At 33.6% G+C, this 23,944-nt stretch overlaps 1 protein-coding gene across 1 annotated transcript in view; it reads left to right on the top strand.

The window, feature by feature from the left end:
- Positions 1-148: 148 nt before the first annotated feature.
- Positions 149-23,944, top strand: part of LOC134261532 (eukaryotic translation initiation factor 4 gamma 2-like) — a 30,441-nt gene continuing 6,645 nt past the window's right edge. Inside the window, exons 1-19 of the mRNA XM_062743958.1 lie at positions 149-197; positions 1,976-2,517; positions 2,816-2,969; positions 3,380-3,504; positions 3,763-3,876; positions 5,148-6,011; positions 11,226-11,338; positions 14,797-14,812; positions 18,012-18,076; positions 18,358-18,495; positions 19,433-19,535; positions 19,651-19,761; positions 19,877-19,943; positions 20,198-20,290; positions 20,407-20,576; positions 22,697-22,807; positions 22,919-22,990; positions 23,227-23,371; positions 23,642-23,848. Of these exons, the coding sequence (XP_062599942.1) occupies positions 164-197; positions 1,976-2,517; positions 2,816-2,969; positions 3,380-3,504; positions 3,763-3,876; positions 5,148-6,011; positions 11,226-11,338; positions 14,797-14,812; positions 18,012-18,076; positions 18,358-18,495; positions 19,433-19,535; positions 19,651-19,761; positions 19,877-19,943; positions 20,198-20,290; positions 20,407-20,576; positions 22,697-22,807; positions 22,919-22,990; positions 23,227-23,371; positions 23,642-23,848 (3,244 nt within the window). The 5' untranslated portion in view covers positions 149-163. The remainder of the gene's footprint in view (positions 198-1,975; positions 2,518-2,815; positions 2,970-3,379; positions 3,505-3,762; positions 3,877-5,147; positions 6,012-11,225; positions 11,339-14,796; positions 14,813-18,011; positions 18,077-18,357; positions 18,496-19,432; positions 19,536-19,650; positions 19,762-19,876; positions 19,944-20,197; positions 20,291-20,406; positions 20,577-22,696; positions 22,808-22,918; positions 22,991-23,226; positions 23,372-23,641; positions 23,849-23,944) is intronic.

The raw sequence follows: 23,944 nt of genomic DNA, 5'->3' as shown, positions 1-23,944 counted from the left end.
GAACAAATTAGATTAAAAATTATTATCAAACTATAAATTTAAGTCTTTCATTAACAGAAACTTAAATTCCAGATTTTACTGATATTAGTGTCATCAGTCCATGTTTACCTTGCCATGTGGGAGAAGTGATGAATGGCAACAAGTATGAAAACCCTCAGTGTATATGGTGAACAAGTTGAAAATAATCGTGTCTAAGGGTAAAACTCAAAGTCAAAACTTATAATTTGCACATAGTCATGATATAGCTAACTGGCTGGCGTCGATATATCAACTGAGCAAGTGAGGTCATTTAAGGGTTTCTCAAAGGGTCTTGATGAATATTTTTTTTTTATTGTTTTAGGCTCATCATTATCTGACACTTAAGACCAAGATTTACAACAAATCAGCTTATATGAAAACAGCTCAAGATTTTAAGAAATTCAAAGTTTCAAACCAATATAAACAAGAGGCCGAGGGGCCACATCGCTCACCTGAGCAACTGGCTAGGTAAAAGCAAAAATCAGGACAGCATTGAAAAAGTTTAAATATAAAAGTGGGTTCAGGGCAGGGGGGGGGGGGGTATTAGAACAAACTTAAGTCTATACTTCCTACAGATGCTTTTAAATTAATGTGATACATATATAATGGCTTTGCTGTTCATAAGATAAATTAGATTTTTTTATATATTTTTTTTATATAGCCTTTATATTCCTTTGTATAAATATGATCCAATTTAATGACTCTTCTATCTCATGGATCTACATTACCCTTTTGAATGCTTTTATATTGATGATCAATCGTCACTCATGGCTTTGTTGTTCTTGTAAAGAATTTTAGTGATTATTCCTATGTATTCCTACGTTAAACCTTGATCACCCATTGTGGCCCCACTCTACCCCCAGGGGTTATGACTTGAACAAACTTGAATCTACACTGCATGAGGATGCTTCCACATGAGTTTCATCTTTCCTGGCCCAGTGGTTCTTGAGAAGAAGATTTTTAAAAGATGCCAATCAATTTTTCACTAATTCATAATTATCTCCACTTGGAAGAGGCCTTGGCCCTTCATTTGAAAAAACTTGAATCCCCTTCACCCAAGGATACTTTGTGGCAAGTCTGGTTGAAATTGACCCAGTGGTCCTTGAGAAGATGGAAATGTGAAAAGTTTTTGACAAACAACAATGCCAATGACGACGGACAATGGACAAATTTTGATCAGGAAAGCTCAATTGAGCCTTTGTCTCAGGTGAGCTAAAAATGATCCCTCTGCCTTAAATTTTTTGTAGTACTTCATTCTCAATGATACATTTTATCACAGATATATTAACCCAGGTGGGAAGGAGGATCAGTAGCGGATCCAGGAATTTTGTAATGGGACGGTGTGGTAGATGGCAGGTGGTCGGGGAGCTGCACTGAAGCCCCCAGTGGGTCTAGGGCAAGGCCCTGGTGGAGGTCCGTGGGCAAATTCCCTGGAAGATGACAAATTTTTACAAATAAGAGATGTTTTTCCCTTGATTTTAGAATAATGGACATATAAATTTTATATACAAAAAATTCAAACAAGAAGGTGCATGCCAGGTGCACCGGGACATATAAATTTTATATATAAAAAATTCAAACAAGAAGGTGCATGCCTGGTGCGCCGGCCCTGGGTCCACCTTTGAGGATGGCATTGTCCTATGCATCCTAATATTTCTGATTTATAATATGCCTTCCCACACCCAGCCCCACCCAAAACTGAAAATTTAATTGATTCATGCTTGTGGCCATGCATGCACTAAACTAATACTGGTTCCTTCTGGTCTGACTACATCTCTCCTATTTTAACTTTCTTAGTCAAACTTACAAGGTTTTTTGTCATATTCTTATCTGAGCACATGTCATTCCCGCATACATCTGTCTATATATCTATGGGTCAAGAAGTGGGGCTGACACGTCTCAGACTTAGGAATCCAAATGTCATACCCTGGTATGATAATCATTATGTTTTTTTCAGGTGTTGGAAGAATGCAGCCAATATTGAGTCCTCTAAGTGTATTTATGAGAGCTGGTTTGAAGAGGACCATCAGACCACAATGCCTCAGATCATTCCATGCTGTGTCCTCCAGTATTACATATCCAGTAAAACCATGTGTCGACCCTCATGACAACAAAAGAAAGCATCCAAGCATCCAAAATCATGAAACCAACATTAATCGATCAATATCTTCACAGTCTATTAGAGATTCAATGTCAAACCTGGTAACAGAATATTTTGGGCCAGAGACATTGTTTGTGAACTCTGCAATGAAGTCGTTAATGTTCTGTCATGACGTCACAGGATTGCCCTGGTGGGCTACAATTTGTGTGGTGACTGTTGGTTTGAAGACACTTTTAGTTTTTCCACTTTCGGTTCATGGGAGGAAAGTTAATGCTAAGCTTGTTTTAATGAATGAGAAAATGTTGAAGATATTTCCAGAGTTAGAGAGAGAGGTGCACATTGAAGCTGTAAGAAAAGGATGGACCCAACAGGAGGCCAAAATGGTATTTCAAGTTAATGTAAGTGAATAAAAAAAAGTGCAGTGACGGCCATAATTTTGCCGTAAGAGAATTTTCAGCAAATGGTAGTGAGAGTTTTGAAGGAACTGAAGACAGTAAATATTCCAAGTTGATACAATTTTGAAATGTACAATTGATTTTCCAAATAAATGATAGCATTCAGATGTATATATATATATGAATGACAAGTTGTACAGATGTAATTCATTTTGTATAAAATTGGTGTTTATTACAATTATGACATGAATAAGGCAAAATCATCTTCATATGAGATTATTTCCCGTTTTTTTTATTGTAGAAAAAGAAGATAATAAGAGAACATTACATAAAAGAGAACTGTCACCCAATGAAAGGCTTTGCCTCTCTGTTAACACAGCTACCTCTCTGGTTGTCTGTCTCCTTTGCTTTGAGACATTTATCAGGATCATTTTATTGGGCAAGTAAAACTGAAGGTAAGTAAACTTTATTATAAATTAAATCTGAGTTTATGCTAAAGTAGATTTCTTAAATTAAAAAGATGGAGTTATATTTACCAAAGTACTTGTAGATTCTGTCCATAAAGTCAGGAAAGTGGGAGAAATATTTTTCTCCCTTTTCCATATGCTACAACTTAATACTAGAAGAGATTCACACAATGTTTAGTCGTCCTTTATTTGCTGTGTTTGTTTTCTGCAGTTAAGAAGAGAAATATAAAGAGTATAGACATATAAATTGGAACTAATAGTCTTGATCATCATCTTTATTGATTACAATCTGATTTCTATTGCATATGAAAAAAAATATTGTTATTTATAAAACCAAACTCAAGTAAATATACTTGCACCTAGTAATCTCATTCCTTCAATTTTATTTTATTTTTTAGCAACTAAATATATAGCCATAGATATGCAGAATGAAGGAGTGCTGTGGTTCAGCAATCTTTTCCAGCCAGATCCTTTCTACATTTTACCAATTATTCTTCTGTCAACAAATCTTGCCATTGGTGTAGTAAGTACATATTGTTTTTATGCAAAAATTGAATGGTCTCCCTTGTAGTAGATTGAATCAATGTAAGATGGCAGTTTTTACCTGTTCCAAGAGGGTTCTATCGTCATTAGTTTTCATTCCTTGGATGTAATCGTAAGACTTGGCTAGCAAAGATGATAGATCTCCTTCTAAGTGTAATTCTATCAAATTTTGATCATAGAAGTCTTGTCCTTCACATTATTTCCAAGTTTGAATTTTATTTTTATTTTTTAATTGCAGATAAACCTTTATGAACTCAGGAAAATGAAGAGAGGAAATTTAGCCAAAGTACTTACAGGAATGATGATGTTTTATTCTGTTGCCATATTTTCCATTAGCATCCTGATGCCTTCAGTAAGTGTATATAATGTTTATTTCCTTAATTGTGTCACCTATAGAGCAGAGCAGCACTAAGGGATCACTTTACCCAGCGTGTGTCTGTCTGTTTGTCTGTTTGTCTGTCACACCTTGTATCTCAAGAACTGTAAGAGATATGGAGTTTATATTTTGCACATTTATTGCTTGGCACTAAATTGCCATGGTTATTGACTTCATGACCCTTGACCTTGACCTTCAATACAAAAAAGTTAAAAGCCAAGTGTCAATATTTACATTTCAATGTCTTTGTTCGAGATAAAATTATAGGGATGAGTATCGCTAAAAATTTCGTATTGCGATATATCACGATTTTTTTCCCAAAATATCACGATAATATCATGATATTTTTACAATCATTACCCCCGGGGGTAGGGTGGGGCCACAATGACCGATCAAAGCTTTACTTAGGAATATATTGGTAAAATCTTTAAAAATCTTCTTCTCAAGAACCATTGGGACAGGAAAAATGAAACTCATGTTGAATCATCCTCAGGAAGTGTACATTCAAGTTTGTTCAAATCATGACCCCCGGGGGTAGGGTTGGGCCACAATGGCCTATCAAAGTTTTACATAGGAATATATAGGAAGAATCTTTAAAAATCTTCTTCTCAAGATGCATAGGGCCAGGAAAGGTGAAACTCATGTTGAATCATCCTCAGGAAGTGTACATTCAAGTTTGTTCAAATCATGACCCACGGGGATAGGGTGGGGCCACAATTGCCGATCAAAGTTTTACATAGAAATATAGAGGAAATATCTTTAAAAATCTTCTTCTCAAGATCCATAGGGCCAGGAAAGGTGAAACTCATGTTGAATCATCCTCAGATAGTGTTCATTCAAGTTTGTTCAAATCATGACCCCCGGGGGTAGGGTGGGGCCACAATGGCTGATTAAAGTTTTACACAGGAATATATAGGGAAATCTTTAAAATTTTCTTCTCAAGTACTGCAGAGCCATGATTAGTGATATTTATATGGAAGCATCCTCAGGTACTGTAGATTCTAATTTGTTCAAATCATAACCCCCAGGGATGGGTAGGGCCACAATGGGGGTCCAAGTTTTACATTAAAACATATTTTAAAAATTTTTTTTCTATAGAATAGCAAAGCCATGGTTAGTGATATTTATATCAGGTGAATAGTTAAAATGATAAAGAAATGATGGATCTCAGTGAAAATTCAAATCTTTTTACATCAATTTTGAACTCGTTTAATGGACTGTCACAATCATTTATTGGTACAAATAAGGAAAAGGATTTTGCACCTTCAGTGAGTATTCCAGACTTTCTACATGTTAAACTAAATGCAGAGAGTGTAACCATAAATTATGATGGCCAGCAGCACGAGTTTGTATTATCTGTGCTTCAGAAGATGCTTCTTTTCCATGGAAATAATAAGAAAAATGGTTGCATCTATAAATCAATGTGCGACTCAGTAACAGTAACTATTTACAGAAGCACAAATACGGTTCTCATTCAAGGGACTGGTGCATTTGAATGGTACCAAAATGACTTTATAGAAGAAGTTAAAAGTCAAATGGACATCAGCCAAAATGACTCTCTGACAGATTGCAAGATTATTGTCAATCAACCAAGCTGCACATCAACTCCAAGACCTTCAAAACAAAATGAATCAAGTGTGGAGATAGATTGCCACCAGTGTAGCAGCTCAGAAAACGTACAACTTCTTTCTGAAACTGTTAAATTGCTGACACAGGAAGTAAATCTTCTAAAGAAACAGCTTTTGGATGCACGACAAACAAAAGCCTGTGCCAACACCTTCACACAGACTCCGAGAACACAGATGAAACAGAAGGCAACATCGACCGAAGGAATATCTGTTAAAACTGGTATATTGCGACACAGCCAATGCTCATTTAGTGTTGACAAAAAAACTACCAGTACATCAACAGATACCATGGATTCCAGTTCTGTATGGAAAAACACACAACCCACACAGAAAAACAAAATGATGGCGACAAAGGACAGTCCTAATTTACATCCCTCCAGAGAGAGCCAGCCTTCATCGACTCCTAAAGGACGAGGAAACTTCCCCAGGATTTCGAATTCTCCATTTATTTCTACAAGAGAACGAACCCAAAAAACTACCCTGGTCATCGGAAGTTCTATTCTTCAATGAATCAAAACCCGAGGCTTAGATTCGAGTGTGAATGTTAGTACTAATCGTGGTGCTAACATATCACACATCCGTACAAAACTTCAAAGATATGATATATCTGCCATCGAAAATGTCATCATCCAGGCCGGCGGTAATGATGTAGCTAACCTGCGCAACATCGATGCGATTCAGAATGATTTCATTGAAATCATCGGAGATCTAAAGAGGAGAAATCATACCATTTCCGTGTTCATATCAGAAGTGATGCCAAGGTGTGATGCGGATGTTACTGAAATTAATGAGTGCATAAAGTATATATGTGAGGAGTATGGTGCTACGCTTATCGAGACCAGCGGATCATTCAAGCACTGGAATTCCCCTTCCTTTTGGAGAGATGGCATTCATTTGTCTGATCGCGGTACTTCCTTGCTTCTCAAGCTGTACAATACCCATGTGAAAATCCTTAAGCAACAAAGGCCCTCATCTGTGCAAACATGCTTTTACTGTGGAGAGCAAGGCCATTCCTCGCGAAACTGCCGACATGGAAACAAAGTTGTATGTTGGTATTGTGGTGAGCATGGTCACAAACAAAAGTTTTGTACCAGATAGGGTCACGGCAATGAAAGCTGTGCCGGTGATACGAATAACTGTCCCACTATCAATGTCAAAAATTATTTTGATCCTTTGAATAATCTCTGTTTTGACTGTAACGAATTGATTTGCACCTGTTCTTTAATTAATAATTGCTCAAATGATTTAAATCTTACATCAGAACTGATAGATACTTGTTTTGATAAGGAAAACACTTTTTCGAATCTTAAACAAACAAATCCTAAAAATTCTTCTCCAAAACCAGATACCTCAAATGAAATAAAACAAAACATATGTAAATCAAATCTTGGTTTAATGAAAAAGGGCCTACATTTTATTAATTTGAATGTGTGTCACATTATGCCAAAATTAGATGAATTGGTTTTGTATTTACAAGAACAGCTTTACACTGATATATTTTCCTTATGTGAAACATTTCTTGATGAAAATATTAATGATTGTAGTATAAATATAAAAGGATATTGTTTGGAAAGAAAAGACAGAGTAGGAAAGGCTGGTGGTGGACTTGTTACTTATATTTCAAATGATTTGAAATATAAACGCCGTAAGGATTTAGAAATAAGCAATATTGAGACAATGTGGCTTGAAATTAATCTTAAAAATTCTAAACCTATACTTTATTGTTCAGTTTACCGTCCACCATCTGCCCCCTCCTGCTGGGTAGATGATTTTGTCCAAGAGTTACAGTGCGCTACCTGCTGTGACGACCAGGAAGTGATTATTGCAGGTGATCTCAATATTGATATGCTTAAAGAACCCCCGCGGAGTTGGTCATCTGCAATTGTAGACTTTGGTTTAACACAATTAATTAACACCCCAACAAGAATTACTAATAGCTCTAAAACTCTTATTGACCATTTCTACACTACGCACCCTGCTAACATATGTGAAATAACAGTACCCCCTGTAGCGATATCTGATCATTATCCTATATGTGCCACACGAAGATCTAACAGCATGCAAAGAAAAGGCAAACATATTGAAATACAATACCGTGACTTCAAAAATTTTAATGAAACAAACTTTTTGCATGATTTAAACAATGCAAATTTTGATGAATTAATTCTACTGCATGATCCCAATGACATTTTAAACGGTTTTTATGATATTTTCAATGCTATAATCAGTAAGCATGCAAAAGTAAAAACAAAGCGTGTGAAATCAGAATTCCGCACTAAATGGTTAACTCCAGAAATAAATAATGCTAGGAATTTTCGAGATCAATTTCATAAACAGGGAGACATGGATAATTTTAGACTTTGGAGGAACAAAGTCACATCTTTAATAAATAATGCAAAATCTACGTATTATAAGGAAGTAATTGAAAATAGTTCTACTTCAAAGGAAATGTGGGGCCACTTAAATCAGTTGGCCTCAAAATCAGACAAAAACTCGTCTCCTTCCAATATAACATATAACGGTCTAGATCTTGATAATCTACAAGATATTGCAAATGCCTTTAATGAGCATTTTGCCCAAATTCCAAAAAAAATAATAGATAATCTTTCGTTTACTGCTTTTAAATCAGAAAAATTGAAAAGATACACGGAGACAAAACTTGGAGATCAAGACTTTTTTGAAATCCCTTTGATTAATGAAGAAAAGGTATTCGAAATGTTAAAAAGACATGATGTAAACAAATCTGCTGGTATAGACTTTCTTGGACCTAGATTGCTTAAACTGTCAGCTAGTATAATATCCAAACCTCTAACACACTTGATAAATTCTAGCATAATCAATGGATCTTTTCCTTCACAATTAAAGGTCGCAAAAGTAACCCCCTTGTTTAAAAAGGGCGATAAATCAGACCCAGGAAACTATCGTCCAATCTTGATTTTACCAACGATATCGAAAGTTTTAGAGAAGCATGTAGCAGAAAATATACGCATCTTTACTTCTCACTTTGACTTGCTAATGAAAGCACAATCTGGATTTCGAGAACTTCACTCATGCCAGACAGCTCTCACAAAACTAACTGATGATTGGTTGCATGCAATAGATAAAGGAAATTTTGTAGGTATTACATATCTGGATTTTAGCAAAGCATTTGATCTTGTTAATCATGATATACTAATTAAAAAACTTGAATGCTATCACTTTGATCCAATATCAATTAAATGGTTTAAATCATACTTATATAATCGAACTCAAAGTGTTAAAATTGGTGCGTACACATCTGAATCACTGCCAGTCACAGCAGGTGTGCCTCAGGGCTCTATTTTAGGTCCTTTGTTGTTTCTATTGTATATTAACGATTTACCATTGTCTGTTGAACATTGTAATATTGATATGTTTGCTGATGACACTACAATGCATCTTCATGATAATAGTATTTCGCGTATTGAAACCACTCTTAATCATGAACTCTGTCAAATACAAAAATGGTGTCAACAAAATCAGATGATTATTAATACTGATAAAACAAAGTGTATGTTAATGGGAACACACCAAAAGAAATCTAAATTAGAAAACGTTAATTTTCATTTACAACTTTCCGATCATCCCCTTGAAAATGTAAAAATGCAAAAATTATTATGTGTTCACATTGATCATAATCTTCAATATACTTGTCATGTAGATGCAGTTTGCAAAACTCTTACATATAAATTATTTACTTTACGAAAAATCAAAAAGTTTCTTCCAATGCGTACTAGAAAACTATTTTATAATGCTTTTATCCTGCCATCGATTTTATATTGTCTATCCATTTGGGGCAATTGTCCTCAAACACACATGGACAGAATCTACAGATTACAAAAAAAAGCAGCTAGGATTATTTTAAATGAAAAATATGATACACCTTCAATGCCTTTATTTAACACTTTAGGTTGGCTAACAGTTTATGAACTTTTATATTTACAGAAAAGCATTTTAATGTACAAAATATTTCATGGAATGTCTCCTGATTATATGCATAATCTTTTTGAATTTCAAAGTTCTGGATCATACACTTTACGATCAGAAACAAATTCCGAACTTCGACTACCAAAATATAAAACAAATTTATTTAAAAATTCTTTACAATATTCAGGGGTTATTATCTGGAATGAGTTACCAATTAATATAAGAAATTCTCAATCCCCTGCAATATTTAAAAGAAGTGTTGAAAATTTTCTACTTATAAAACGCAATGATTCTGTGTGATTTTTTTTTCTTTTTCTCTATACTGAAATGCTGATGTTTTTATTTGTTTGTAACATACTGATTGATTATTTATTGTCTCATAATTGTAATTTTATTTATTGTATATATGTATATGTGTTTTTAAAGAAGGCCCTGAGGAAGACTAGTGTTCGCACTAATCGGGTTACCTTCTCTAAATAAAGTATTATTATTATTATTATTATTATAAATATGGAAGCATCTTCAGATAGTGTAGAATTAAATTTGTTCAAATCATAACCTTCAAGGGTAAAGAAGGGTCTCAATGGTGAATCAAAGTTTTACATAGGAAAATAAAGGGAAAATCCCAATAACAGAAAGGCTATGTTTAGTCCTATTGACATGTAAGCATCCGCATGCATTGGATATTTAAATTTGTTCAAATCTTGAGTACCCTTTAGGGTAGGGAGTGAAGCAATGGGGAGTCAAATTCAAATTATTACAAAATAATATACACAAGCAAAATGTTTTAAAAAAGCTATAAAAATCTTTTTCTCAAGACGTTATATGCAGTATTGATATGGAGGCATTCTCAAGTAGTATTACAATTCAAGCCCCCTCCCGACCCCCCCCCCCTCCCCTCAGTAAACTTTTCAGTTCTGATCTGATTAATGTGCTTTTTCCTAGCTAATGTGCTCAGGTGAGCGTTGTGGCCCCTGGGCCTCTTGTTTGAGGTTTTGTACAATGTAAAAAGCTGCCTCATCATGTTTTGGGGGCAATAAAAAGTAAAAAAAAATATGCCTCCCTCCCTCATCATATTTCATGAAAAAAAAAAGCCTGAGAACCAAGGAATTAACTTTGCATGGCCTTACCACACAAAAAATTTGAAAATACATCAGGATCAGTATTACAACGGTTCATGTAGAGTGACAATTGGTGTAAAGACTTTGAATGCTAGTAGCATTTTTAAATAGCTGACCACTCATAGATTTAGTTATGTCTTTGAAAAAGATAGAAGCAGATGACACATGGGTTCCTTGGAACAGTCTAGTTTTCAGTATGTATCCTACAAAATCAAGATGTTTCTTTAATGAGATTTATGGAATATTTTGCCGATACATTGAGACTTTAAGAGTTTATTGACAAAAACGTCCATCAAATCATTTAAGAGGGAGCAGATCAAAACTCATTTGACAATGTGTGTTAGCATTTCTAAATCAGAGGCTAATGTTAGCTTTCCTACATAATGTTGGACTATACTGAAGGAATATGAGCCCGTTAATATGGCAGCCAACAGGAAATAGCTCTTGTTAATTTGGGTTTACTGTAAACTATATTTTCTATTATTTTCTTCTCTTGTCTAATAATTAAGCATAATTGGTAAGAAACATTTGGCATAGTATATGTGTGTATATACAAAAAAGAAACCAATAGTATGCAACAAATATCATTAGAATAAACCATTTAATATTTACATTTCTGTTTTATTTTCAGTGTATTACGTTTTATTGGTCGACGTCAGCTGTTTGCAGTCTTGTACAACTATTGTTACTCAATAATCTGAAGATGCAAAAGGTCCTTGGAATTCCCGATGTGAGACATCTGTTGTTAAAGAAAATTAATGATAAAGAACAATTAAATAGACAATAAAATCAACTTAAAATTATTATAAAGTAGTTAAATTAAATACTTTCATGTGATTGCTGTATTGGCTGTTAGACCTATTGTGTACATTCTTTTGTATTTATTTTGACAGTATTTTGTACAAGACACAAAAAATGCTTGAAAACTTATGAATGTACATGACTACAATACATGCATGTATGTTAAAATTTTGTGATGTGCTGGTGTCATTGCAATCAATGAATTTAATTTTTTTTAAATTATGAAATTTTTTTCATTACATCGATAACTATTCTCCCATAGACAATTTTCAGATCCATTTTGATTGCATGTGTTGATGATGCATGTGACTATTAGACCCCATTAAAACTGTCTATCATTGAAGTGAAATGATATACAAGATGTGAAGAATTATAGATATCACAGACCATTTAATTGGTTTCATTACCAGACTTATCTTGACTGACTGCCAAAGTCGGTATAGTATTTGGGATCTTCTCATCTTAAAGTTAAAACAGTGGTCCATTTGTTTGCTAGTAATACATGTAGAGTAAAGATGCATAATTTTTTTTATGCCCCCCTAAATCAAAGATCTATGGTATATAATTTTTGCCCTGTTCGTCTGTCCATCTGTCTGTAAATCTGTTTGTCTGCAAAAACTTTAACCTTGGCCATAACTTTTGTGTGGGTGGGGCTACGCATGACTTTTATATTTCACAGGTGTGTTCCTTTTGACAAGACCTTACTTTTGGGTACCAACAAATTTGACTTCTCGATCTCGACATTTGGCCCACTTTTGCAAAAAAATTCTGAACTTTGAGTTTGCATGGTCATAAGTTTTGAACAGTGTGTGCTAGGGCTTTCATATTTTGCATGTGTATTCACTGTAACAAGTACTTGCCATGGGTTTTAAAATATTTGACTTTGACCTTGACCTTAGATTTTGACCCACTTTTTCAAAACTTTAATCTTGTCCACAACTTTTCAACTGTTAGTACGTAGGTAAGGGCTTTTATATTTCAGCATTGACTGGTATATTCCTTGTAACAAGATACCAACAATTATTTTTCATCTTGACCTTGGATATTGACTCGATCGCATTCGAGAAACTTCCAACTTTAACTATAATCTGTCATATGGGGTATAAGTGGTAATCACAAACACATTTTGTTTAAATAAGTTTCCTCTCCACCTGTATAATTAGCAGATAGGTGCAATTGATGAACAATGATGACTCTTTTCTAAAGTTCTGAACTTTATACATGTATTAATCTTTTGGGTCATGGGTTCTAGTGTTAGCTGGTTCCATTATCAGTGATTATATAGTGAAAGCACATGATTTCTTTCAAAATTTTGTTCTCCTTGTGAATATAATTATCATGTCCCCAAACTAAAGAGATTTGGCATTACTTAGGGCAGGAATTTGCAAGTCAGGTTGTGATTGTTTAATTTTTTTTCTGCTTCTGGGTATAAGTTTAACATTTGTCCTTTAATATTTTTTTCATCAGTAATATTTATTAAATATAATTAGATTTAAAGCAATTGCTACACATTTTTGTTTGAAATTTATTGTTAAAAGACAAATTATATTATTATTATTTTATCCTTTAATTCATGAGATAATAAAAAAAACTTTTTTATCTCTATCAGACGTATGAACAAAATCATAAAAGTTTCAAGTTTTTGTTTAAGACAAAGACCCAACTGGGGTATATGAATACAAATAACACAAATTTTTTTTTTACATGATATAAACAAGAATGCATAAGCGTATGATAATGTTTCAATTCATCGAACGAGTTGTCTCTCTTTGAGGCATGTATGAGTTCTCTTCCTTGGTATAATGAAAAATAAATCATTTATTTGTTTTAGTGTCAAATATTTATTAAAACAGTGATTTCTGACTGATTTTTTTCATCTAATGAACGTTTAAGATTGCATATAATTTTTAAAAAATAAATTCAGGGTTTGAAAAAATATGCACATTACTCATACATTACCCACAATTCCCCCGCATGTTTTTCCTTCGACTTGAATATTTTAAGAAGTTAGGCAGTTCGCAAATAAACATACCATTACAGGAAGAAAGTGACAAAAGAGTGTAAGTATTTTTATATGAACTTTGCTTATTTGAATTATTTTGTAAAATTGTCAGTTTTTATCCACTTATTTCAAGGAGTATGTGTTCCAAGCGTGAAAAACGTGGGGAGACGCACGAGATCCTTGGTGCCTAATGTCGTGATCGTTTGTAGAAAACATACTTTTAAAAAAACAACGAATTTCTACACTTTTGTGTGGCTTTTTATTGAATACAAGTTTCAAATGTTAAGTGGGTAAAACGGTGGAACACAGTTTAAGTTAAAAGATGTTGATTATCTAAACAAAGGAATCCACAAACAAAGAAAAAAGTCCATTTACATAATGCATGACATCATAGTGCAATGTCTTATATTCCGGACGTTAACTTGTTTATATTTAAGCAATGGATGTGCCTACACTAAGAGAAAACAGTAGCAGCAGACTGATATCTTTATCATGTTTTTTATTACAAAGTTTATTAGTATTTTTGAAGTATTGAACATGTTGAAAGTCAACATTCATATTTTATTTTTGAAATGTTTCATACCAGAAATACTTTAAGCATTACAAACATTTACAATGTGAACAGTGAAGTCAAGCATTCTTTTTTCAAGGGAGGACCTAGAGGTTTATCAACTTAAGGGGGATGTACAAGCCATATTGGATCTAGTCTGGTGTAAAATAAGAAATACCAAGAATGCGCTTAATACTCCACTAAACTAGCCCAAAGTTACTCAAAGTGCTAATGCATTAATTACCTACTGTTAGAGACCAAAATTAGTAAACAATTAAGTTTATTTTGTTTTAATTAGGAGGAAATTAATCATGTTAGAACTGCGCAGCTACAGCATTTACGAGATGATAAATGCCTTGAAAATGATGTAAGTTTGATTCATTGATAATATGGCTACAACCATTTGTTTCGCTTTTTTCTTGTCATTATCCATAATTCTTGAAAATTTGATTTTTCATATGGGTGTCTTCCTGAGGCAATGTGTTTATTTCGTCCGCCATTCCTCTGTCACACAGAGTTCGAATAACATTGATTTTATAATAAATGCGACCATAATAACATCAAGACAAGAAATTACTAATTAATAATCAATAGGTTATATTACTCACTACTTTTATTTGTTGCATCGCATCATCTGATTAATGAAAAAACGCGATTTTAACCCCACTCCAGCAAATCGGGAAAAACTGTTCTGTTTACAGTTCGAGTTTCCTCGATAAAATTATTCCACTGAGCACGTGGTTGGCATGTGCATATATCTGCTGTGGATAGATCCGTTTATTACCATGATTATATTTAATTTTTCATGGAACAAGTCTTGATAATTTGTTGGTTTCTTTAAAACTCAAGAAAAAAAGATATAAATGTCCTAAACATATGTGTTTACGGCGGGTCTTTTTTCTGTGGCGATAGAAGTTATTTTCAAATGGGGCACTGCAAGGAGGATGCTTAGCATTTAATTTGAAAATGTTAAACAATATGCGGTGCATGAAAAACAAATTGTAATTACATGTCTTACATTCGAAAATTGGTACATATGTATATTTTGTTTAGAAGTTAGATAGAAAAAATAGGCAGTTATAGGATTTCCTTCAGGCACCTCACATAAATAGCTAGATTGTTTGCAATGACCAACACATTGTATGGAGTAATGTTTGGACATAAAAACGCATCATGTCTCATTATGTTGACAACGTTGTAAGCTCTCGCTCATTGAACATACGAAGCTTGATATAAATATATTAAGTTGTTTCTTTGAAATTTAGAAGCGAGTACAATGTTTGCAAAGAAAGGTCCATTGCATATGCTATGTCTATCATCGCAAAAAAAGTGAGAGCCCCCCCCCCCCCCCCGAAAATCCTATGTTTGTTTTTCAAAATAGTGCAAAAGATTAAAAAATTTTGCATTACTAAGTACGTGATGGAATATGTACTAGCCTTATAAGACCACTTGTTATAAAATATTTGGTTGCCCTCTCTCCCGATCTACTGCCTGGTCCAAATGGCCCGACTCTTTTTTTTTTTTTTTTTTTTACATCCCATTAAATGATATTTTTTTCTTTTTCTTCCGTCAACAATTATGTTTGAATTTTAAGGAATTTCTTTCTCACCTGTAAATACGGACCCAATAATTTTTCCCTGAGTTTAGAGGACCACCATACGTCATTTTAAAGATGGTATAAAATATCTAATTATGTTGATTTTTTTCTTTGTAAAATTTTAATTTTGACAATATGGGCAAATAGAATTTTCGTCACAAGTACCTGCATGACGTCATTTTCAGACTGTGACATCACAAACAAGGAACAAAACATCAGCATATGCTATTTATAGAACTTGTGTTTGGCTATGTTTCTAATCTGAATTGTGGTTTTGTAGATATAGAGATAGTTCGAACTTTTTGATCACCCCTCGTACTAGTAGGTATTAAAACAATGTCATTCATATCGATTGTATGTGTCTTATTTCTTTTGTGTTTCATAGGTGATAATTAAAATTTTGATAGATGATATACTAGTAAGTTATCTATGGCAAACTTACAAACTCTTAATTTTTAACTTTGATGGTGCTTATTTTTCCTTACCTGGAATCAAAGACTTTAAGATTTTTTTTTATATCAATACGTACACTATTTAACAACTGTTCGATAATAATACTAAATAAATTACTTCAAGCAACACTATAACATCTTTCCTCTTTTAAAAGTGTTCATATTATTTGAAATATTTTGCAACTGTAATTCTCTTCTACATGCATTTAAAGATAGTTATGTCCCTCCATATTAAGAAGAGGTCTGGAAAACAAAATTCTGTGCTAAAAATAGACCACGTGCTGCTATCCATGAACTACTTTCATGGTTCTTTGCACTCTTTTTGAAGACAACGGTGCCTTGTTTTGAACTTGAAATTATCATTTAAAAGTGCAAAATTTAGACATTTTCTCAACAAATGGTTGTAGAGAGAACATTAATGCACAGTTTGCATATTTTTTTGGATTTTTTAAGGCTCTGCTGAATTCTGTAGCTGCGCAGTTCTAAAGAGCATATCAAAAGCATTTTTCTGCAAAAGTATAGATTATATATACACAACATGCATTCAGTTATGCATATTTATTGTATCTTTATCATAAGGACTTAAAATTTGATCAAAATATAATGTATTTTAGCCATTTGAAGAAATGTTTACATTTTGTTCTCACTTCACTAAAGGTGGCCGGACATCCCCCTTAAATTTTTAAATGATTGGACGAACTGACAATGGACATTTATAATAACATAGTAATACGTCAAGCTTTTTTTTTAAATGTAAGATGTGACATGAACAATACAATAAAAATGTAGGTTAAATTTAAAAAAAAAAAATGATTCATGACAAAAACATGTAAAAAATGCTTGACCCTAGTATAAACACCCACATAACTTTCAGATCTATAGAAGTTTCTATTGCCTCAAATCATCATTCTATAGATGTGACATGAAAAAACAAAAACATATTTTTATTTTGCTATATTTACATTTCCAATGTCTTTGTCCAAGATAAAATTACAAATTGTAAATGTACTTTATTTCCCCATCAAATTATTGGTTCATCAATAGGCGTGGTTAAAAAAATCACGTGCAGGGCGGGACAAATAGCTAGACAGAAGTAGGGCTTGGAGCATGTGGATTGGCGGAGTCAATAACATGTAAATAGAAGGAATAACTGTCAGATTTTTCAATTTCATGACGATGATCAAGCCAATAATCGATTGATCACATCATGAAATCGAAAAATAAGACAGTTATTCCTTAAATACATTATTAATCTGCAGAAACAAGATTTAGGTTTTGTGGGGAAAATTTATGTTTAGAGTTTAACTTCTATAGATATGTCTTGACATCAATATTTTGATACATTGAAGTTAGCTTTCATTTATAATTATATTTTACTCTTAATACTGTAAGTCGTTTTAATTCCACGGTGTTAGAATTTCACGATTTCTCAAAAAAGTTCCAATCGCGATGGTTTTAATTTCACGCTATAAGAAAATTTCTCACAATCAATTAAACGTTTTAATAGCTAATGATAGCTTTCACGATGGGTTTATTTTCGCGGAAAAATGATGAATTGCGAACATAGCGAAATTAAAACAATCGTGATTATTTGCCAATTTACAGTATCTCATCCTTTATGCAGATAGTCGAAGTTTTACATGGTTCATTCCATTTCAACATGTTCAAGATAACGAAGTTGAACTGTATCTCTTTAATACTTTACTGGAATAGATCAAATCTTTAAACTGGGAAAAATTATAAGGTGCCAGTTAATTGCTACGTTGTCAAGTAATGCTACAGACTATTATTTGGCATATCTGGCTGTACATGTGATGTTGGTAACAAATACTTTGATGTGAACATATTTTCCATTCTCATTTCTTTACATTACTATGTACATGTTGTATATAATATGTAGATATTTAATATTCAGTGTGTGGTTTGATTGGATTGTAGATAGAGTGGTGAAAAGAGGCATCCCCTCTTTTTTCTATATATTTTTGTCCTATTTGTGTTGGACCAAGTACTGTTAGAAAACCAGCAACATTCTGGACGGACAGACAAAAGTGGGTGGTGCTTCTCCACACACCGGAGGAAGGTATGTATGGGCTTAAGACTGCCAAAAAAAATTGTTGACACCTGAGTCAAAGGCTGCAAATATTTCTCATTATGAATCTTGATTCCTCAGTCTTGGCAATTGAAAGGTACTATTTTAGAATACATAATTACAAGATATTATTATAAGACTGCTTCTAAAATAAATATATACATGTATTGATGGATTTCTCATCTGATGAAAATTTAATTCATATTGCTCTAGGAATAAGACATAGGTAAAAATGGGGAAATAAATCAGCTAATGAATGTCTTCTTATCCAGGGACGAAAAACCACCCCAATTTTCTGGCTCCGGTGCTCCGGCACTTTCAGCTTCACGATGGGTTCCTCCCAGCACACTTAGGAGAGATGGTCCTGGTCACGATGAACGCACAGATTTTACCTTTCGACGAGTCAGGGGGTTTGTATTTAGTTACTCTACAAAGAGGTTTTGAAGATTTCAAAGTTTTTTGAGCAGAGAATTTCCATTTCATGTTACTGTGACCTAATTTATCAGGGCTCTCGATTCTCTAAAATTGGGGCCGTTCAATGGCCCCGTTCCCAATGCAAAAAAGGTACCTTTTTTCCCAAAAGAAAAGTGTAAATTTCCCAATTTCCATCCAGAGTAAAATATTAATTAAAAAATAAAAGTCCATCAAACCTAATCGCAAAAAAAAACCCAAACAAAACACATTTGCAAATAAAAGTGAAACTGTACTACTATTTTATTAGTTCGCGCCAAATGCATTCGTAAACTGGTTCGGGGAACCAGGTTATTGTTTTTACAAAAATGTATACAACTATGAGTGCAGAGTATCTTGTTATGTAGTTTCGACAAAAACCAGCATTTTGGTTTCAAAAATAGACATTTCATTTAAACATTAGTAAGCTGCACCTAGAAACATACCCGCGCTTCGGCATGTTCAGTCTCGCGCTGTATTGGTAAGCAAAGTTGCCCATGTGATCGAGGAATTTCGGGACTATGTGACTAGCGACTGTCACGCAGTAAGACATATAACCGCAATATCAACACTCAAAGATAGTAATGACAAAGCTAATGTACTTTCATAAATAGCCTACGTACCCATGTTTGTTCTGTTTAACTGTTTATTCAAACCAGAGTTAGCATTGATGAGAAAATGCTAGAAAAGCAAAATTTGAGGATTTTTTTTTTATGAATTTGTGTTATCCAACTTTTCCCAAAATGACGATAATTTTCCCAATTTGAACGGCCCCGACCCCAGTCCCAAAAAGTGGTGTGAGAGCCCTGTTTATTGGCATGAAATTTAAAGTTAATTAATTTATTCCATCCATAGGTTTTATACTTTAAAAGTGGACAATGCATTTTCTCTTTTCAGAATACTTAATAAACTTACACCGGAAAAATTTGACAAACTCAGTTTAGAACTTCTCAATGTAGGAATTGAATCCCAAGTTATCCTTAGAGGAATTATTTTATTGGTAAGTTGAAGAAGATATTGGAACATGAAAAAAAAGAAGACAAGCTTGTATACTATAACTCTTTATCATAATGAATTATCTTAAGCTTTATTCCTGAATGCTTTTTTGTTTGAAGATTTTTGAAAAAGCCCTTGATGAACCCAAGTATAGTTCTATGTACGCACAGTTATGCCATCAACTATGTGAAGACGCACCAAACTTTGAACAAACCTCATCTAACATCACTGTAAGTTGAACCATTGAACATTTCTTTCATCATGTTCATGTATGTTGTACTGTTTTAGCAACATAACATCTGGTTGAATTTAATTTCTTTCATGTTTTTTTTTCATATTTTCCAGACCTTCAGACGACTTCTTTTAAACAAGTGCCAGGATGAATTTGAGAACAGATCCAAGGCCACTGAGGGTACAGATCTATCCAGATAATTTTAGTTTAAAAAGATTTTGCTGTGTTTGTATGAGGGTTGAATTCTTATGATTGATAAAAGTTGATCTTTTTTCTTAAATATATTTATGCAATTTCCAGAACTTTAATGTACACTAATGTTTAAGAGCAATATTTTATTATTTAAAAAATTTTTCTACCATCATGAAGAATTTCGATCTTCTTAATAACAAGTATAAGCATATTTAAATTTTTTACTTCTTTTAATTTTACAGTTTTTGATCGCCGAGACAGCCCCCTTACACCAGATGAAGCAGAACAATATCATATTGCCAAGCAGAAAATGCTTGGCAATATCAAATTCATTGGTATGTCATGAATGTTTTTTTCCTTTTCTATTTTTTACTAAGATATATTGCTGACATTTTCAAAAACCCTCTCAAGACAGACAGAATTTCATTGTTTTATTTTGGATACATTACAGGAGAACTTGGGAAACTGGAAATGCTTCATGAAGGTATTCTACATAAATGCATTAAACAGCTTCTGGAGAAGAAGAAGAACATCGCTATGGAAGACATGGCTGAAGACCTCGAGTGTCTGTGTTACCTAATGCGCACCGTCGGACGACGTCTTGACACCAACAAGGCCAAGGTAAAAAATTATAAACTTAACTTTAAAAAGAAATCTAAATCAACTATAAGCAAGTGCCTTTTCACAGCTGTTCTCTCTTTTCCCCAAAGAATACACAAGCGATTTATTTTTCTTTTTTGTATGGTAACGAAAATATTGTAACGGTCCAGAGATTTGATAGATTAGTTTTATACAGAGTTATTGAACCTGATTATTGTTGACATTGTAGGAGAGTTAAGATGAATTTGTATATGTGTTATAGATACTTGACATTGCAGGAATATGTGTTAATTTATGGTTTGCATGTAATTGATAGGTGATTATTGACAAGTTTAAGTGATTTACGTGAGTTGAAATAGTTTGTGCACGTTTTGAGTTACGTAGAAATCAGCTGATCATAGCAGTAGTAAAGTTGTGGTATTATTTTAGCTAACTTCATGTTTCAGGGACTTTAATTGGTCTTCTGTAGAAGATAAACCATAGATTTATGGATGAAATCATGTTTTCTTGAAGTTTCACTAGTTTTCAGTTAATTATCGGCAGTTTATAGACTGGTAGATTTGTTTACGAACTTGGCGGTCGTAAATTGTGGAGGTGGAGCCCGATCGTAAAAGTTACGATAGTTTTAGGATTTTTGGAGTTAATTGTGTTATTTGTTGATTTAAATGGAGATTAATTTACTTGTTTTAATCTAAGAAGGTATTTGGAGATTACTTTCATTCAGAGAAGTTGTCTTGTATGTAGTTATTAGATTTTTCTATAGACTTTGCTGTTTACGGGAAATGTCACGAGAGATTCTCCAACGTTTTCCAACATGTCCAACAGTTTCCAACAATTACGTCATATTATTGTATAAAAGAGAGAGATTCAAGGAATTTCTGCTCTTCTGCTAGGTTGATTCATTTAGAGAAGTCGTGTTTTAGGGTAAGGAGTTAGTATGGGTTGGGCGTTTTTAAATTAGATTTAATAATGACTTTTTAGTTTTATTTTAAGAAGAGCCAGGGTTATTTTAAGGATTTTTAGGAACTTTTGGAATATTTGTGGAATTTTATAGGAAGTTTTGGTCAGGTTTTAGTGAATTTTAGCTGAGAATTGGACTTGGTTAAAATTTGCTGGTTGTTTGAATTTTTGGTAAATTGTTGTTAAATTTTAGAATCACTTGGAATTGTTTAGGTAATTTATACAATTAGCTACGGAAGCTAGTGTATTTCTAAATTTTGTTCCTGTTTTTAACTGAAATTCAGACTTAGGAAATTTGCAGGAATTACTGGTATTTCAAATTTGTTAGGAATTAATTAGGTTTAAGGGATTAAGTGTTTTAGTTATTGGTTTTTACTTTCATCCAGGAGGTCTGGGAGGAAGTTTTGAGAATTAGGAGTTTTGTGAGTTGTATTGAGGTTGATTTTAGGTAAGTCAGGACTAATAGGTGACACAGACAGACTGAGACAGAGCTTAGAATTTGTTTGTTGATTGTTCATTTAAGAGATCATTCTTGTAATAAATTGTAAAACTGTATTTTGTCTCATTTCAAGTACAGAGATTTACAAGGTTTTATCAAAGTGTGATTTTCCAACAAGATGGAAATTGTGGGATATAAGAGTATAAGAACTGAGTAATGATAATTTAAGAATTTTAGTGACTTCCGTAGGTCTAGGTTGTAACGAGCTTGACAAATAGAGAAGAAAAGCTGAGAGATTTCGTGTATTTATAAATTTAGTGTAACTTAGAGAGCGCGGGTTAATAAAAGGAGGTTTAGGTTTTGGGCAGTGGTGTTTTATCTGAGTTCATTGATTAAAGGGAGATAATTTAGTGTGTTGTGGAAAACGATTAAAGAGTATTGAGTTTTGAACCACTGCGCCATATTATTCCTCCTGAGCTCGGGTTGAGCTGTGTAACGCAAGCCTTGCCACGAAAGTTAAGACAGCCCCTATAGATAGAGTGAGGGAGATGGCGGTCCCAGTAAGAGTACGGAGGAGGTTCCGTCCGTCCGCCTGCCCCCCACCCCGTTACAATATTATAATAACACAATTTTATATTACTGTGGTTTAAATAATTGAAATGCAAAAAAATTACAGCAAATGTTCAAGATGTTTTATTTGATACATTTAGACATTGATTTTTTGACTGATTCTTGCTTTTAGTCCTGGATGGATCAATATTTTGCACGAATGAGGTCATTCGCTAATAGAGAAGAACTGCCTTCCAGAATTCGCTTCATGCTTCAGGATGTACAAGAACTCAGAAACAATAATGTAAGAAACTGTAATAGTTGTTGATGGTCATTATGCTTTATAGTGATGTCTTTGTAAAGACAATGGGGGTAAAATTAAAAAATAGTCAATTTAACTTATCGACCATTTCAGTGGAAACCGCGCCATATCAACAGAGAAAATGGACCTAGGACAATTACAGAAATAAGAAAAGAAGCCGCTGATGTAAGAACAGTTTCATATAAATTTTAAATTATTGAAGATATATACCGCTGATGTAAGAACAGTTTCATATAAATTTTAAATTATTGAAGATATATGTTAGATGAAAAACAGACTTATTATTTTGTTATAAATTTTTATTTTGCTATATACATGGCATGATGCATATGTATGTAAATATTTTAAGAAATGCATTGTGAATAAGATCAATGAAGGTCCTTTCTTTTTTCAATAAAAAGGAGGAGGGAGAATATTATCCGATGCCACAACAGAATCGGATGTATGGAGGGAGGCAGATGAACGGGAATATGCAGGGCTGGATGTCTGGACAGCAGGGAAACATGGGAGACTTATTTGGAATGTCAGGTCCAGGCATGATGATGGGTAGGAATCAGAAAATTAAGATTTTAACTTACTATTTATGAATGGTTTACATGCATAGGCACATGGCCAGTTTAGTTGACTGGAAAATATATTGAAGAAATTATGGAAATAAGGCTGGAATGAATTTAGTTTTAAATATAAATATAAAGGTTAAAAGGTCATGGTTATGGATATAAAAAGAAGTTTCCCAGTTTCTAATTTATATTTTGTTTTAGTGTCAGAATGGTTAGACTTGTGGATGGATCTGAATTCCTGTTGATTTGATTTCAGGTTCAATAGGTACAGGACCAGGTGTGATAAATGACATGCCGGGTTACATGGGAGGTAAACAGAGAATGATGCCGCAACAGGGGCAGGGATTCAATAAATTCAATAATCAACAAAGGGACACAGGGATGCAGAGGAGACAGAATGGGGGAAGCCCCACCATGGGGCGCCACTCCCCACAGAATCAGCAACAGTTTCAGCCAACTCACAGTAAGTCTGGGGATTCAAAATCTTTGATAAAAAGATAGGTATTCAACAGGGAAAATTAAAGTTGATTCAAGTTCTTGTGTTGGTAAAACAAGCTAA

The sequence above is a fragment of the Saccostrea cucullata genome, unplaced genomic scaffold, assembly GCF_032062105.1.
Source record: "Saccostrea cucullata isolate Sc308-1 unplaced genomic scaffold, CSIRO_AGI_Scuc_v1 ctg407, whole genome shotgun sequence".
NCBI classification, from domain to species: domain Eukaryota; kingdom Metazoa; phylum Mollusca; class Bivalvia; order Ostreida; family Ostreidae; genus Saccostrea; species Saccostrea cuccullata.
This window is presented reverse-complemented; position numbering and strand designations above follow the sequence as displayed.